At 37.9% G+C, this 16,508-nt stretch overlaps 1 protein-coding gene across 1 annotated transcript in view; it reads left to right on the top strand.

Moving 5' to 3' along the window:
• Positions 1 to 16,508, top strand: part of LOC134794423 (uncharacterized) — a 55,860-nt gene that overhangs the window by 24,624 nt on the left and 14,728 nt on the right. The window contains exon 2 of the mRNA XM_063766234.1: positions 1,975 to 2,061. Coding sequence (XP_063622304.1) covers positions 1,975 to 2,061 — 87 coding nt within the window. The remainder of the gene's footprint in view (positions 1 to 1,974; positions 2,062 to 16,508) is intronic.

Below are 16,508 nucleotides of genomic sequence, written 5' to 3'. Positions count from 1 at the left end.
TAAAGGTCTTTCAGCTAAACATGATTGATCGTCTCCGTTGACAACAACATGTGTTACAATGTTAACTTTGCTCGTACATTCATGATAACTGCAGTGTTACAAGTTTACTTTAATTATCGTTTAGTAATCAATCAAAGTCATTAGCATCAGATGAATCAAGCTTAGATTAAATAAATATATTTTATATCAGACACCATACCGGGTCAAACGCAATTTAGAAAAGGCTCGCATCTATGGACAATACAATTATAACTGTTATTTCAATAATCCTATGTCAATACTCATAATTATTATAATGGCTTATGCAGCGCATATATCTTAGCTAGCCGAATTGATAGCTGAGGTTCTTTATTAATTATATAAATAATAAATAAATAAATAAATAAATAATAAATATTGGGGACATCTTACACAGATCAAACCTAGCCCCAAACTAAGCAAGGCTTGTACTATAGGTACTAGGCGACGATATACATACTTGTATAGATAAATACATACTTATATACATAGAAAACAACCATGACTCAGGAACAAATATTAGTGTTCATCACACAAATAAATGCCCTTACTGGGATTCGAACCCAGGACCATCGGCTTAGCAGACAGGGTCACTATCCACTAGACCAGACCGGTCGTCTATAATTTTATTATTAGATTTTACGAGTAGATTAAGTGCATCATATAATTTATTAAAGAACCTCATACTAAATGTGAATATGTTATTAATATTATGTACTTAAAATCTAAAGTTATTATTTCATCATCATCAATGTATATACACTAGAAATAAACATTATTAAGTTAGACTTAATTTCTAAATGTTATTATAAATTGAGCTATTTTGTATATATGCAATCATTTAATTAATTATACGTTGAAATAATATTCATAATATCAAATAAATTATGTTTTCTAGAAGATCTAATATTTTATTTAATACATATCATGTAGCCGCGTTTATTCGGCATTAATCATAAACTTAGCCTGTCTCAAGGCCATTCTCTTCTTCAATCATTTCGCATTTTTGTCTTCGGTGACTTACCTATTGGTCTATTTGGTATAAGTCTAGTGACCTTTAAACGAGTCATGTGATACAGTTTGAGAATTTGTTTTGTATTTTTGGTTCATATTCATAACAAAAGATTACTTAAAGAATTCATCGGCAATCTTCTAAAATCTAAATGATCATAAAAAGTAGCTTAAAAAGTATTTGTCTTTATCTATCTATTATACATATACCGTCATTAAGTACCACTAAGACAAGCCTTATTGAGCTGTCTGTGGGGCTAGGTAATATATTGTGCCATTTAATATTTATTGATTTATTTATGATTTATAACTTCCATCATCATTTGTATGTCTTTCCCATCACGGAACAATGGTGTTCCGGACCTTTGGGAGGCATGCGCGGAGCCGAAGCCAACACGTAGAGGCCCTTTTGACACTTTAATGAAATGTAAGGGGTACACCGAGCGGATGCTGCCCTTGCCCGTGTCATGGGACGCGCGCAGAGGCAGCACCCGCCAGGGTGTAAGGGCTATTGAGAGTTGATGGAATCTAAAATGAACTAGGTTATTGGGTGAAAGCGATGGACTAAGTACTGAGCTATGGGGTAAAAAAACCGGACGCCTGCCTAATAAAACGGTATGCAATTTTATTTCCGGCAGACGGTGACTCGCCCTCACAAGATGGGCCCCCACAAAAAGCGACATCTAGGATGGCTCAAGGGCAACACCGGTGTGAGCGGCTCAGGGGTGTCGAGAGGTGTGCGCCACTTTCTACCCAGTGGCTGTTAACAGCCACTGTGCCAACTCGCGTCTTATGCATATTTCACTTCCACCCCTGGAGCTTATAGCTCTAACGACTCCACTCTGGCCGGCCGGCTAAGGCAAGCCAGAGGCAGAGAATCCACTTCCATCATCATTATTGTTATCAATTATCATAATACTAAAATTGGTTTTCTTTTTTTTCCAGGACCGGACGAAGAGCATACCCAGGACAAGATTCACATGTGTCGGCCGAACTTCAGGATACTACGCCGACGTGGAGGCAGGATGCCAGGTAACATTTAGTTCTTGTTTGCAAGGCTAGTAATTTGCCTCTAAACGGGGCCTAGGCCTCCTTTCATTGGTCTATTCTGGATATTTAAGTGGCTATAATGATGACCCTAATTCTATAAAAATCCATTTAAAACAACGTAACTAACTAACTACGATTGATTAAATACTTATCTGTTGGTGTCAATACACTGGCCGGTTTAACCCACGCAGTGGTTCTGGGTTGAAACCTCGGACATCGCGATAATGGACAATTTTCATACGACCAAATTGGGATTATAGCGATAATCAAAGGCGTTTCCCTTTAGTGTGGCCCAGGCATAACAATCAACCGTTGTAGTATTGCCTGTAACCTGTGATGTGAGACCTTATCAAATTGAAAACGAAAGCAGGCGCCGCTCCGCCGTCCGGTTCCTCGCGGAACACAACTGCCGATTAAGAGCACGTGATGCTTACCGTGCTCACTGCGGAACAGTGGTGCTGAAGCGGAGCCGCGCGCTTATCTAATTAATGTAATCATCACCCTGTTTATCTAATTAATGTAATCATCCAGAAATTGGTTCGGGCGTATAATTCTTAGTGTCCGATCGAAGTTTCGGTTTCCGCATAAAAATCAAGTCCAAAAAATCTGTACGTTTGGTTGTGTCCGACCTATGTTTCGGTTTCGGCAAGTTTCGGCATAAAATCATGTTTCGACCCAAAGTAGAGCAACATTCGGTTTCCGTTTTGATTTCGTTAGAAAATCCGACTAACGACACTAATACAAATACCTATATGCATACACTCGAAAAATACCTTTCAGGTGAAAAGCGGTACCTAGAATGTTTAAGTATGTGACTGTAAAATTCGAATTTCAGTAACATAATGTTTATTGTGACTATTCAATATTATAAATTATGTAATAAAGTGAGTAACTTGTGCTTAAATTAAAGTGAAAGTCACTTCTACTTTCAACGTAACTTCACCGCGTTAAGATTCAATACAAAATGTCATTGCTCTTGGATTTAATCCCTTTTCATTTTAAAATACCTATGAATCACGATATGCCTACGATTCTCACAGAAGGCCGCACCATATCGGGAGCGCCTACTTATCGATATTAAATTTCGGTACGTCGCGCAGCACTAGTCATAATTCATGTTTTATCGATGTTTAGTTGTACCAGTTTGGTAGGGAAGGAATGGATGTAATTATTTTAATGATCTTTAATTGGTTTATGTCATTTGTTATGTTGATTTCATTTAAATGTCGAACCTATTAGACCTTTTATATCGATCAAATAGTTGGTGTAAAATTATTTATTAAGTTATTTTAAGTCGCGATAGGTACCTACTGTAGTCTTACAAAAAACTAACGTTTATCAAAAAGGATACCAGTAACCTTACCACGGCTGCCTTAGCAGTCTCAAACTGTCATATTCGCTAACGTCTGCGTAACTTACTTTCTTTAGATATCGCTCGCACTAATATGCGAGTACGAGCGAGATGCATAGAAAGTAAGTTACGCACACGCGAACGAATATGTCAGTGTCAATTTGGTGGTAGTCGTAAAGTTCAACCATTTTTATAAATCCCAGTAACATTAAGTCATTTTGATTTCATGAGGACGGGAAGGAGGATCACTGCCGAATCAATGCACATAAAAAATACCCCATAATTTTCTTATATTTATGGTAAATGGCGACCGCAAGCCTATAAGTCAAACGAAAGTGTACCTTATTCCTCAGGCTTCAGGGTTAACATTTTTTTGTCAGATTATGTCTGAATGCCATCCTGCAATTGTGAAATATCGATGCGTTGATGAGAAATTTAAAGCATCACGTGCTTTCTAAATACCGCGCGCTTTTTTGACGGATTTTTAAAAGGCGTTTTGTAATTTTTCTTTTGTTATGTTAAGTAACTATCAATATCAACCGCATATCTAATAAGTAGGTACTCGATACAAACATATTTGTTACTCAGTTCCAACATATAAAAGCGAAATACGTTGAGTGAGACCAGGCTTATGAATTTTCTTACAATAATCAATTAACATGTGTTTTTACTTTTATAATACATTAAATTTATTGTAAAGATGTTACGAAATCCTTCCTATTTTTTCCAAGGCCCCACAGCATAATTATAAACGTATAATTTCACATAAACACATGCAATTAAAAATAACCTCATACTTAGAACAAAAGCTTCGAGTAGCACAGAAGCCTAATGAGTAATGACAACAATAAAAGCATTAATAACAGTTATTTTAAACAATTATTCAAAAATACACCTTAAGCATAAGCAAATAAAATTCAATTTCGCAAAGAACCAAGGCACTCTATGTACAGTATACAAATCACAATTAAACATCTTGGCAAAGTCCCTTGTAAATTAAACCTCATTGAATATGCATAAGGTTCATTTTAATGTGTATGTAGATGTCAATTATAATCGTAATTACTATGGCTTTGGCTGGGTGTCAAGGCGAGGCCTACATACGACTTTATGTAAACATGTTATTGTTTACTTGTGCCGATATTATAATTGTATCGATAGATGATAAAGTCGTATTTTGAATTAGACAGAGAACAGAGAGCAGATAAAATAGATAAAAAAGTATATGATATATATGAGAATGAATCCAGAACATTCATCATCATCATCATAACTTAAGAGCTTTGCTCTTGTCGGTGGAGTAATCGCCAATCATTTATTTCTTGGGCCAGTCTTTTAATGTCCTCAGACGACGCATTATTTTTTATTTGGCTGAGATAAGTACCTAATTGTAGGTCACCCTTCTTCTCTTGTCTTTTCAATCCTGCCTTCCAGGAACATTCAATCAACTTTTATTCATAATTTAATATTACAAAGTCTGATTTTGGTACCTTTGGCAGGCGTGGCTCACTCCGCGATTTCGTCGCTTTGCTACAGGTAGCTAAAAGTACATTCGGCCGTTCGGCCTCAATTTTGGGGTTTGCCATAAGCCGCGCGTGGCGCTGTCGCCACTTAGCGGCCATATGTGTAGAAACTTTCACCCTTCTAGGTTTTGATATTGATACAGGCATAAACTGGAAAGCACATGTTACGAAAATCAAAAATAAAATGCTCAAGTTCATCTATGCCCTGAGAGAATTAAAAAAATCGACTAGTCTACAATCGGCAAAAATAGCATATTATGCTTATGCCTACTCTTGGCTCAAGTACGGTATTATCCTTTGGGGACATAGCACAGACGTAAACGATTTATTTTTACTCCAGAAGAAATGCATACGCATCCTCGCGAATATTAGGATCCCAGAGAGCTGTAGACCATACTTCATCAAGTACGAAATTCTTACCCTAACTTCGATGTATATTTTCGAAATTTGTAAATTCGTAAGAAAACATTCGGACCTATTTACAAAGTTAGTAGACCAGCCCCGACGCTTCGAAACAAGGTTTAAGCATGATTTAGCATTGCCGTCAACCTCTAAACTAAAACTTCATAGTACAAGTCCAAACGTCATGGCAGTTAAAATATATAATCACCTTAAAAACGACATCAAAGCTCAAACAAATTACAAAAAATATAATAAAATGTTGAAAGACTTTCTAATAAATAAATGTTATTACGACCTAAAGGACTTCTTCGATGATAATGTTACAGACACCTTCTAAATAATTTATTATAATTAAAACAATGACATTTACAAATATTTACCTAAATTATAACTAAAATTAATTTTATGATATGCTATTGTACATTAATTAATTTATTTTAATACATTTATTACAGATCTGAACCTGATTTTGAGAAAATGTAATACATACAATACAATAAAATTATAATAGTTATAAGTAAGTTATGCTGTGCCCTTACAGGGTCCATGTGAGACATTGTACATATATTATATTATATTTGACATCTATACTGTACCATGGTTGCAATAAAGAATTATGAATTATGAATTATGAATTATGAATATCTGTGCTGATCGTAACAGACGCGTTTTGTTAGAGAGTGAGTCTTCTGTAGGTACCTAGTACTATTATTTATTCTGTGCCTTTGGATTGAGACTACACCAGCGTGCAGCATTACTGCGGTGCGAAATTAAATTACTGCTGATTGCATTGATGCCCCAAATGTCAAAAATCCGGGCAACAGCATCGATTTTGACGTTAGCGTATGCAGTCGGCAGTAAGACATCGGTTACACGCTAATTCTGGCGTCAGTTCAGTCCATCAGTCTGGTCAGAATGACGGGAGAATTATCGTGTAACACGCAGACTGATGGACTGATGGTCTGGACTGACGAAACTTTCAATTTTTTGATTATTTCCATCAGTCCGTTTTGAATGACAGAAAACTGATAGGAGACTGATCGTGTAACCTGTTTGTGTCATTCTCGCATCAGTCACCATATTAGACAAGACTAAATGACTGTGTTGCGTTCTGTGTCCAAACGGCGACTGTGTCGTAATTTTATCAGTCTGTTGTCAGTCTGGACTGATCGTCTAACCGTGTCCATTTTCCATCATTCTGACATCAGTCAAAACTCGAATGGAATGATGGACTGAACTGACGCCAAGATTAGCGTGTCACCGATGTCTAATATCGCGCAGCAATACCTACTGCTGCAGTAATGCTGCCGACTGCAGTACTGCAGGAAACGTCAAATTAAATATAATTTTCTCGATAAAATGACCTTTTTGACGTTCCCCGCAGCAACTCTATATTTTAAGAGATATAACACAGTTAACACCTAGCCTAACTACCTTTGAAGACAATGCCACAATAGATACTAACGGTTAGTTAACATGGCGTATTGTTTTTAAACAAAGTAAGTAAGGTTGGGAAGCAGTTGGTCATGACAAGTCATTTAAACGTTGAGTCTGAGTTCTTAACTCAAAGTATGTATGTATCGTGTGGTCCGGCTCGAAGGACCATATACAGGATGCAACAAAAATAGTGGGGATCCGTTTAAGGGCATATTCGGTCTAGTGTTCTGATTAAGAAAAAGTAGAAACATTTTTTGAGTGGGAAAAAAATGTTTATGGAGCAGGTCGATCGTCGGCTAATTCTCCACACCATATAAAGCCCAATTTTTTTTTGCTTTAAGAAAAATTTCTGCTACTGTTCATAATCAGGACACGATACCGTATATGGGACTTAAACGGATCCTCACAAATTTTGATACACCTTGTATAGAGGATGCCAGCTTGCGGTGGTTGTTATTAAATGGAAAGATAATAAATGTTCTAAAGTTTCGCAATATTAATGTTAATTTTAAAATGTTAAGGTTAATAAGGTGTTACAAATGTTGGAATGCATTCGCGACAATGCCATAAAATGCATTGATTGGGCAGACGGCCGCATCGCCATACCAAACTGGGTCGCGGGCGGTCACGTGATCGATGCATGTGCACTGAACATCAAACTTAGCATGCATATAGCTTATCCAGATGCAAAAAAGTGCAATCTGTGAGATGGGATCATACTTTTGAAATATTTTAAGCATCGGGTCGTACTAACGTTTTTTAATCAACCTATATAGTCACACATAGGTACTTACAGGTCAACTCACAAGAACTGGCACAAAGGAATGAGTGAATTAATATCCTATGTTTGTATGACATTAATGAATAAAATGGCGACTCTGACTGCATACCGATACATGTGTAACTCATCCAAATGCCACAAAGAAAGTTTCGTTCATTCCATTCGTGCCAGCTTTCGTGAAACGACCTGTATTTTATGTCACCCGCAAAATAAAAACGAATTGATTGACAATTCATTCACTAAATTTGAATCAATAATTTTAACGCTAACGGTGGTAGAGTTACACCAAGAAAAGTCTGCAGCGATTTTGATAGCCCACGCACTGCAAGTGTTATTTATACGTCATAATTTCATAGAAGTAGTTTGAGGATTAAAATAACACTGGCACTGCGAGGGCTGTCAAAATCGCTGCAGTCTTTTCTTGGTGTAACTCTAGATCATGGTTATTATTAGTTGTTATTAGTAAGCATTGACGAGTAGGTATAAAGTTATAATTATAATAAATATAATAATCGGTCTCGTAGGCGGGTAAAAAGGCAAATTTGCTGAAGCAGCTTGTACACGTTTAGCTAAATTGAGCTATTCGGACAGCGATTTAAAGCTACTCAGTCACATGAATTACCACGAGTGAAGCCGGTGGCTCACACAAACACTAAATAAACGACTCTCGTACTGATTAATGATGCATAATAATAATATATTAGACCTTAAAAATGGACCATGTTGTCTTAAATAAATGCATTTTTTTTTAAAGCTGGCCATACACACTATGGTAAGTATGTCTGCGCAGTTTTGCCTGTACAACGGCACAGGTAAAACGGAGCGTAACTATGTGGCATTCGACTGTGCAGTTAAACTGTATAGGCACAACTGCGAGCTGCGCAGGCATACTCTAGTGTGTATGGCCAGCTTAAGAGTCTTACGAACCCTCTACAATCGATGTTACGCTCTCATTTTAAATCGACAAACTCAAATAACATGAAACTTGGAATGAACATTTAAATATTCAGCGATGCGGAATGCGGAGAAGAGCAACCAATTGATTGATTCCCGCTCGTCTCTCATCTCCATTCATCTCCTCAGTAAAAAGGCAGCCTGTACTTATGAATTATTCATTTTGTTTGTATCTGTCGTGGCCAGATCATAGAATTTAATAATTTCATGTAATGCCATTTTAGAATTGATCACTTCATGATATGTTAAGGTTTGGTTAGACTGTTTCTTGATTATTATTTATCCGTATGGCAAAAATACAATCGTTCATATAATATAGGTAACAGGTATGTACGAGTATACATATTATATTACGTCAGTACGCCCAATTGCTGGATCCATTGGATGACATTTTTGTCTAGGGTCTAGGGTGAACAAGTCCCCCGGGTTGCCCTGGTTTTTCATGATGTTGGCCAAACGATCGTTTCATGAAATGATTGCCACATCATGAAATGATCAATTCTAATATCTCGCCACGACATATCTTCACGTTTAACTCCTGAAAAGTAAAGTTTCTGTGGCAGCCTGCCTCACGCACCCAATAAATTACCAGTGTTACCTCAAACAATGCCTTCGCACGCTACCGTCGAGCCCTGACCCGCAATGGCATTATTATATACACACTTGTTACATTTAAACTGATTCTAACCTTTGTCAGCCGACCCGGATTTTTGAAATGCCAAACGATGTGCCAAAATCGCTGTCAGTTGAAACACGATGTGCTAAAATCGTTGTCAACATTCCTGAAGAATGTTGATGTGTTCGCTGTTGCATGAATGTAATGCTATAACAGCATGGTAGAGTCAGTCTAAGCCAAGTCTGCACCGATTTGTATAAAACGAAGTGAAGCTGTGTCATTTTCAATGTCATATTTTAAAAGAAATTTGACATTAATGATGACATTGATGACGTTGCAATACTTTGACATTGCAAATGCCGTGCAGAGTTATCTTAGTCCGACTCTAGTTGGATTGAATCTACTCCACGAATAATGGCACTTGGTAATCTTGGCATGAGACTTGATAATAATTTAATAATATATAGGGGAGCCCAAGAGGGGATTAGTTACTCGAGCGTGTCAAATTAAGTTATGAGTGATGTCTTGCTACCCCGTGGAAATCTACCTTAACAACTTTCAGCCGTCTATGTTGGTGGTTTGCTTGGTATAGGGGGGATTGGTAGTTATCCTTTGAGTAGTAGTCACTTTGAGGAGTAGTAGTAGGCTTTGAGTTGGGCTGACCTGGAAAATTCCCGGAAAAAGAGGGCAAGGTCGCCCACGTATCACCTGGAGGCGCACAGTGGAAAAAGAGGCTGCATCAGTTGGCCTCGGCCGGGCGGAGCTGGAGGAGGCCGCGCTGGACCGCGAAAAATGGAAATCCCTTCTGAGAGCCCTATGTCCCTGATGAGGAATAACAGGATATCATTAATCAATCAATCAGTGGTCACCATAGCGATTTTATTGTTGTTACTGTGTTGAATAACCTGAATATTTGATGAGTTAGATAACTACGTATTGTAGTTGTAACCTAAGTAGTGTAGTTACAATATATAATTATACATATTATGATGTCGTTAAGCTACTTCTTCTTCCTCGCGTTATCCCGGCAATTTGCCACGGCTCTTGGGAGCCTGGGGTCCGCTTGACAACTAATCCCAAGAATTGACGTAGGCACTAGTTTTTACGAAAGCGATTGCTATCTGACCTTCCAACCCAGACGGGAAACTAGGCCTTATTGGGATTAGTCCGGTTTCCTCACGATGTTTTCCTTCACCGAAAAGCGGCTGGTAAATATCAAATGATATTTCGTACATAAGTTCCGAAAAACTCATTGGTACGAGCCGGGGTTTGAACCCGCGACCTCCGGATTGCAAGTCGCACGCTCTTACCGCTAGGCCACCAGCGCTTCTGTCGTTAAGCTACTTGATCTGATAATAGACCCGGAAGGAGCTCATGAATAAGGAACTTTGTAATAAAACAACGAAACCCGCTCGTTTGGGCTCATTAACTCGTTAACAATCATCTCGATCAGTTGCAATACATAATGACTTGATGACTGTGCAAAGCAACGCTGTTCGTATTCAGACCAGCAGCTTTGCAGACATATAAACATAGTGTTAGAGTTTGTGCGGAAAGAGTGGAATCGGTGGAATGTATGAGGCCCAATACATTCCACACCTCTTCTCTTTCCGAACAGACTCTACTGTGTTTCACTTCACTTTACCCATTTGCCTGACGAATTGCAACTCTAACCCTAGCAAAGTGCAGCGTTTGGCATAATGAACTATTTAGCAACTGCCCCGTGTGTCAAAGTCATTCGAGCAGCAATTTAGCCCATTCGATTATAGCACCTATTGTGTCGGGTTATTGTACCGCTTACCCAATCTTGTGGGTGTCACTTGCTTGTTCTGTGGCGCCGCTGTCATTCACAACATTATTTATAAGAAAATCAAAGGAAATATGATTCACGTGCACAATAACGTATACGTGTTGCACGGTTTGACAAAACATATGCAAGTTTCATGGTACATATTAATTGAGGAGAAGAGGCTAGGCTAGATGGCTTGACTTTGAGATTGACAGATTGCGCGAGGTTTACGTAGTAAGGATGACTCACGCTAGACCGAGCCGGGCCCGGGCCGAGGCGTCCGACACGTCATTAATCATTATATATGCTCCCTTCGTATTTTTTATACGCTGACGCAATTTATACTGACCGTTGTTTATAATTAACATGTTTTAACTACGTAGGTACTACATATTAACTTACCCATCCAACCACAACAATCATTACAATACAAACAATTACTTTTATTTTCGCTTAAACGGAAACCATCGTTACGCACAACTACACCACCACCTAACCACCAAAATGCCACACTTCCATAGTAAGATACTTGGCACTTACGCCCTTTTACCTACTCAGCGGTAAGTTCAACATAGTTTTTTGTGCCAGTTCAGAACGAGAGCGTCTTGAGTCGGTACTTCACCTTGAACTTTCGCTGCTTACGTAACTGAGGTGCGTGCCAGTGAGAGCGGAACGCGGTATCGATTGTAATGTAAACGACTTCCGAAGAAACATGTTTAATAAACTTAAACTACTACTGATAGTACCTACCTACAGTCGGCGCCAGAGACATTTTTAGCCTTATTACAAAAGAGGAAGGTGCAAACAACTGTAAAAATATTTTTGGCGTCGATTATACTACCTTCCAGTACGGTTACCATCAGTTTATCACTGACATAAACGCCGTCGAGAACGTAATTTACTTTCTATGCATCTCGCTCGTACTCGCATATTAGTGCAAACGGGATGTATAGAAAGTAAATTACGTTCTCGACGGCGTTTATGTCAGTGACAAACTGATGGTAACCGTACAGTAGTCTAAAAGCTCCCAACTATAGTCCAAAATTAAATCAAATATCTTCGTTCAGGCGTGACTAGTATTTCTATTCCAACCAAAACTAAATTAAACTAAACTCGTAGGTACCTATTCGGTTCGATTTCGGAAAACTTTCTGCAAACTTCATAGACGTGTTTTTTAAGGATTTACTTATATCATAAAGTAGTGAAAGTATGATTATGTTAATTGCCAAATAAACAGTTTCAGAAGAATGGAATCTCTTATCATAAAATATGTGCAAATCAACAAGTGTAAGTCACCATTACGAGTATATTCAGTGATGTCAAGGCCTTTCTTAATTTATTTTATTACCCAGCCATATTGTCAACCCCAATTGGTGAACGAAACATCTGTGATAAATATTTCAAGCCAATAAAAGGTCAAATTGCAAATTACTATTCCGTTTTTTCCGCTGATAATCGGCCACACTTTATTTTTAAAATATTTTTACAAGCTTTTATTTAGTTTCACCTGTCCCGTTGTCTGTCTGTCTGTCGGTCTATAATCAAATCTTTCTAGTTAAATTTGATCCACTTCCCGGTTTCCGATTGAGCTGAAATTTTGCATGCATGTATAAAGCGGATGACAATGCAATATTAAGGTACCATCGAGCTGATCTGATGATGGAGACAGGAGGTGGCCATAGGAACTCTGTGATGAAACAACGCAACCTAATTGTGTTAGGGGTTTTTAGAATTGTCTCGATGAGTATTACTTAGTTGTCTGTCGTAAGAAAAGTACAGTCAGCGATAAAAGCTTGTACAAAAATTTAATTATTGACAAAAACTTATTGAACTTTTTGAACTCGTCGAAACGTCGTTAGTGAATTGAAATGTCTTTCAACATTAGACCAAATGATTTTGAGATAAAAAAGAGTACACGAACTCGTTGTATCACATGACTTAATATACCTACATGTATAATGAAGTGTAACAACTAAAAATTAAGCAGACGTAGCCTAAATATGTTAATTATTTGCAAATATACGGTGATATAGGTACTTACCCTGTTTTATAAAAATGTTAAACAGCGAGTTTTTTTGACACGTCACGAGAATATCAGCATTTCCTACAAATTCGAGGATTAATACTAGAGTTAGACCAACGCAGTGCAAGTGTTATTTATACGTCATAATTTCAAAGAAGTTTGACGGTTATAATAACACTTGCACCGCGTGTGCTATCAAAATCGTCGCAGACTTTTCTTGGTCTAACTCTAACGGTATCGCAGTTAAATTTACCCTCCCATAGAAAATGGACCAGTCGAAATGTATGATACAGCCATTTTTTTTTCGTGATTTCGGGCTTGGTCGTTGGTCCCATAGTAAAAGTTGCTCAGTATAATCCCAAAACCTCCAGCAACGGTAATGCAGATTACTTATTTTTAGCCACCATGTAGAACCTTGGATTTTGGGTCTGACGTTTCTGGTTGAAATGTCACTTTGACACTGAAAGATCCATCCACAACAAATTCAGATCAAATTCATAATCTGTTATTACAATGCAAATACGCCCCCGGGCCCGGGTCCACATTCGCGCGCGTAGGCTTCACGTGTAGAGCCTTCAACCTAGCGTTTACCCGGCCTAGCACCAGGGTCCGCTATATCCTGCTATCTTCTCCACTACAAAAGGCCTAAGATGTAGGGCCTTTAAAAGAGAAGGACACAGACTAAAGTTTGAATCCGTTACGTAAACTCTTGTTACAGTTTGAAACGTGCCATTGTTAAATTCGCCCTGGTTCGAACGCATTCCTCGGGTCACGGCCACCGCCATGCTGAGAGTCTACCGTAACATTTTTTATCTACCTCCACACCATTTCGATATCTACCTCTCTATCGCTCTAGCATATGAGCGATAAAGAGGCAAATAGAACGAATGATGTAGCGGTAGAGCCTCTGATATCGAGCTATCAACTCAAGCGAAACTGCTGTGGTGAATTAAAATTTAAAAGGTAGCGAACTGCGAACATGCTCTTGCAAATTTGAAGTCGGTACGACTAGACTTCAAATGTAATCGAGCAGACCCTAGAACTACAAAATAGGGTCACTTAAGTGCAGTTAAGACCGTCAGATACTTCGTTTTGAAAGAAGAGACTTATATCATTAACTGAGACCAAATGTATAGGTAGGTAGATAGAGTAGACGGCGATGACCTCTTACCGCCACAGGAGGTCCGTGTACGCATGTTAACCACCGACGTGGTATATATTTTTTTGGTATATCGTACATTAATATTAACATTAATTTTCATCATCATCATCTCAGCCATAAGACGTCCACTGCTGAACATAGGCCTCCCCCTTGGACCTCCATACGTGCCGGTTGGAAGCGACCCGCATCCAGCGTCTTCCGGCGACCTTAACAAGATCGTCGTCGAACATTACCTATATTAATTTATATCTCCTACTGCATCATCTTCTCTTCTTCTTCTATGAATGAGCAAACAGGTTATAATAAAAATAAAAACATCATCACAAAATAAATAAATAAATAGCTTCACGCCAGTTGGGGGACTTTCCTGCAGTATAATTTAGACTCTAACGTGCTGAAATCTATACATACTTCAATTTTTTTTGTAAATCCCAAGGTTATGTCAAAAACAATCTAGCCTATTTACATAAATTCTTTCCTAAATAACTCGAACAGGATATGTTTTAGTAGAGCAAATGTCAGTTGTTCGAGAATGATGTAGTTAAAAAAAATTGTTCAGATAAATATTTTGAAGGTCCAAAAACCTCTTTAATATGCAATAAATAATTTAAATAGGACAGGAAGTAGTAAATGAAACGAGTCTTGACGGGTTAATAGCAATTTAAAAGCGAAATTGCTACGTTTGAATATTTTTATGGAGTTGTAAATTTGGGTCAAAAATAATATGTTGCATTTGAGTTATGTAATTGCGATTGTAAATAATAGGTTTGCAAATCAGTGCCTTTCCACTGAGGGGGAGATAATATCAACGAATAGCATTGGTCGTAATCGCGCACGTCTCCTCTCATCTCTTCCTCAGTGGAAAGGCAGCCTAACTCTTCGTCTGTATTCAAATAATAAAAAGTAAAGTTTGAAGGAATGAAAACTTGAACTGCACAGATACGGTGGTAGGCTGGTTGCGCTTCTAACACCGTAAAACGGGGTGAGTAGGTTTCGCGGGGAGAGGTGGGTTATGAATGGGGAGAGAAGGTTTGAGAGGGGGGTGAGAAGGGATTTTAAGGCTACTGCTACAAAAATAATGTATTCCAATTTAAAATGGAGCTATGGTAATACGCATAATAAAAAAAAACGATCCAACAATCTTACAAAATCACATTTGTATTAAAACATCAAACATCAAACATCAACATTTATTCAGCAAATAGGCCACAAGGGCACTTTTACACGTCATCATTGAATTTACATACAAGGAAAAATAATAACATCAACAATTTTATAAAATAAAACTAACTAATTCAATCTAACGTATTACAATTACTAAAGGGGCCCACTGATTAACAGTCCGCCGGACGGTATCGGCCTGTCAGTTAGAACAAAATTTTGACAGTTCCGAACAACTGACAGGCCGATACCGTCCGGCGGACTGTTAGTCAGTGGGCCCCTTAAGAGATGTATATGGTCTCTTAATGTCGAATTACATACAAAATACAGATACAAAACACAAAAAAAAAATCTATAATATTTAGAGGTGTAAATGTCTCTAGGTGTCAGAACTATAAGATTATATAGTTTATCAAGTTATCCTTAGAGATGTATAGGGTCTCCAAGAGTCAATATCCTGTAAAAAAACCCTCTCACCCCAAATACGAGGCACTACGGGGTGAGGTGGGTTTTCCTCTTTATCGTCAAAGTTATGAAATGGAACTACCCAAAATAAAATAAAAACTAAAATACAAACGTCCGGAACACTTATTATATACCTATACACAATTCAGTTTTCATATGTAAAAATAAAATGTTATCGAGGTTTGAATTTCAGGTTTGACCCTACTCACCCCATTTTACGGTATCGTCTGTCGTAAACTAAATCTCCTGGCTTTTGCTTGTAGGCCAATCAAATTAGATTTTTTCCCAGGAATTAATTCCCAGCGAGTTTTAAATTCATTCGGTTATAAATTTAGCTATAAATTAAATTAGTGTAATCCGAGTTTACCCAATCCAGTTGTAGAAAATAATTTGCTCCTTTTCAGTTTTTTTGCTTGTAGTTCAAAAACGGTACGCCCGACGGAAAGTTGCTCTACTCATGATAAAAATTGACGTCTCAGGATCCGCCAGGTACCTATATAAATATGAATTCGTAGTCAAAGGTTGTAAAAAATGGCCGCCACTTTGAATTTCTTTTTTTTGGTAAAATAGTGTTAAAGTCCGATTTTTTTTGTTCACCAGTGTCTTGATCTACAACATCCTTGCTGGTATTGTAATTAACGGTGTGGGTTCATTCTACATCGAGTGGTTTTGTCAATCCAAGGAAAAATGTATCTCCCAAGGCTCCCAAAATTTATCCACACCTTGTGGGATGGAGCAAACTCGGATTATACGCATTTAGGACCA

This window comes from Cydia splendana, chromosome 10, assembly GCF_910591565.1.
Source record: "Cydia splendana chromosome 10, ilCydSple1.2, whole genome shotgun sequence".
Classification (NCBI taxonomy): domain Eukaryota; kingdom Metazoa; phylum Arthropoda; class Insecta; order Lepidoptera; family Tortricidae; genus Cydia; species Cydia splendana.
The sequence above is the reverse complement of the archived record's forward strand: the minus strand, read 5'-3'. Positions and strand labels throughout refer to the sequence as shown.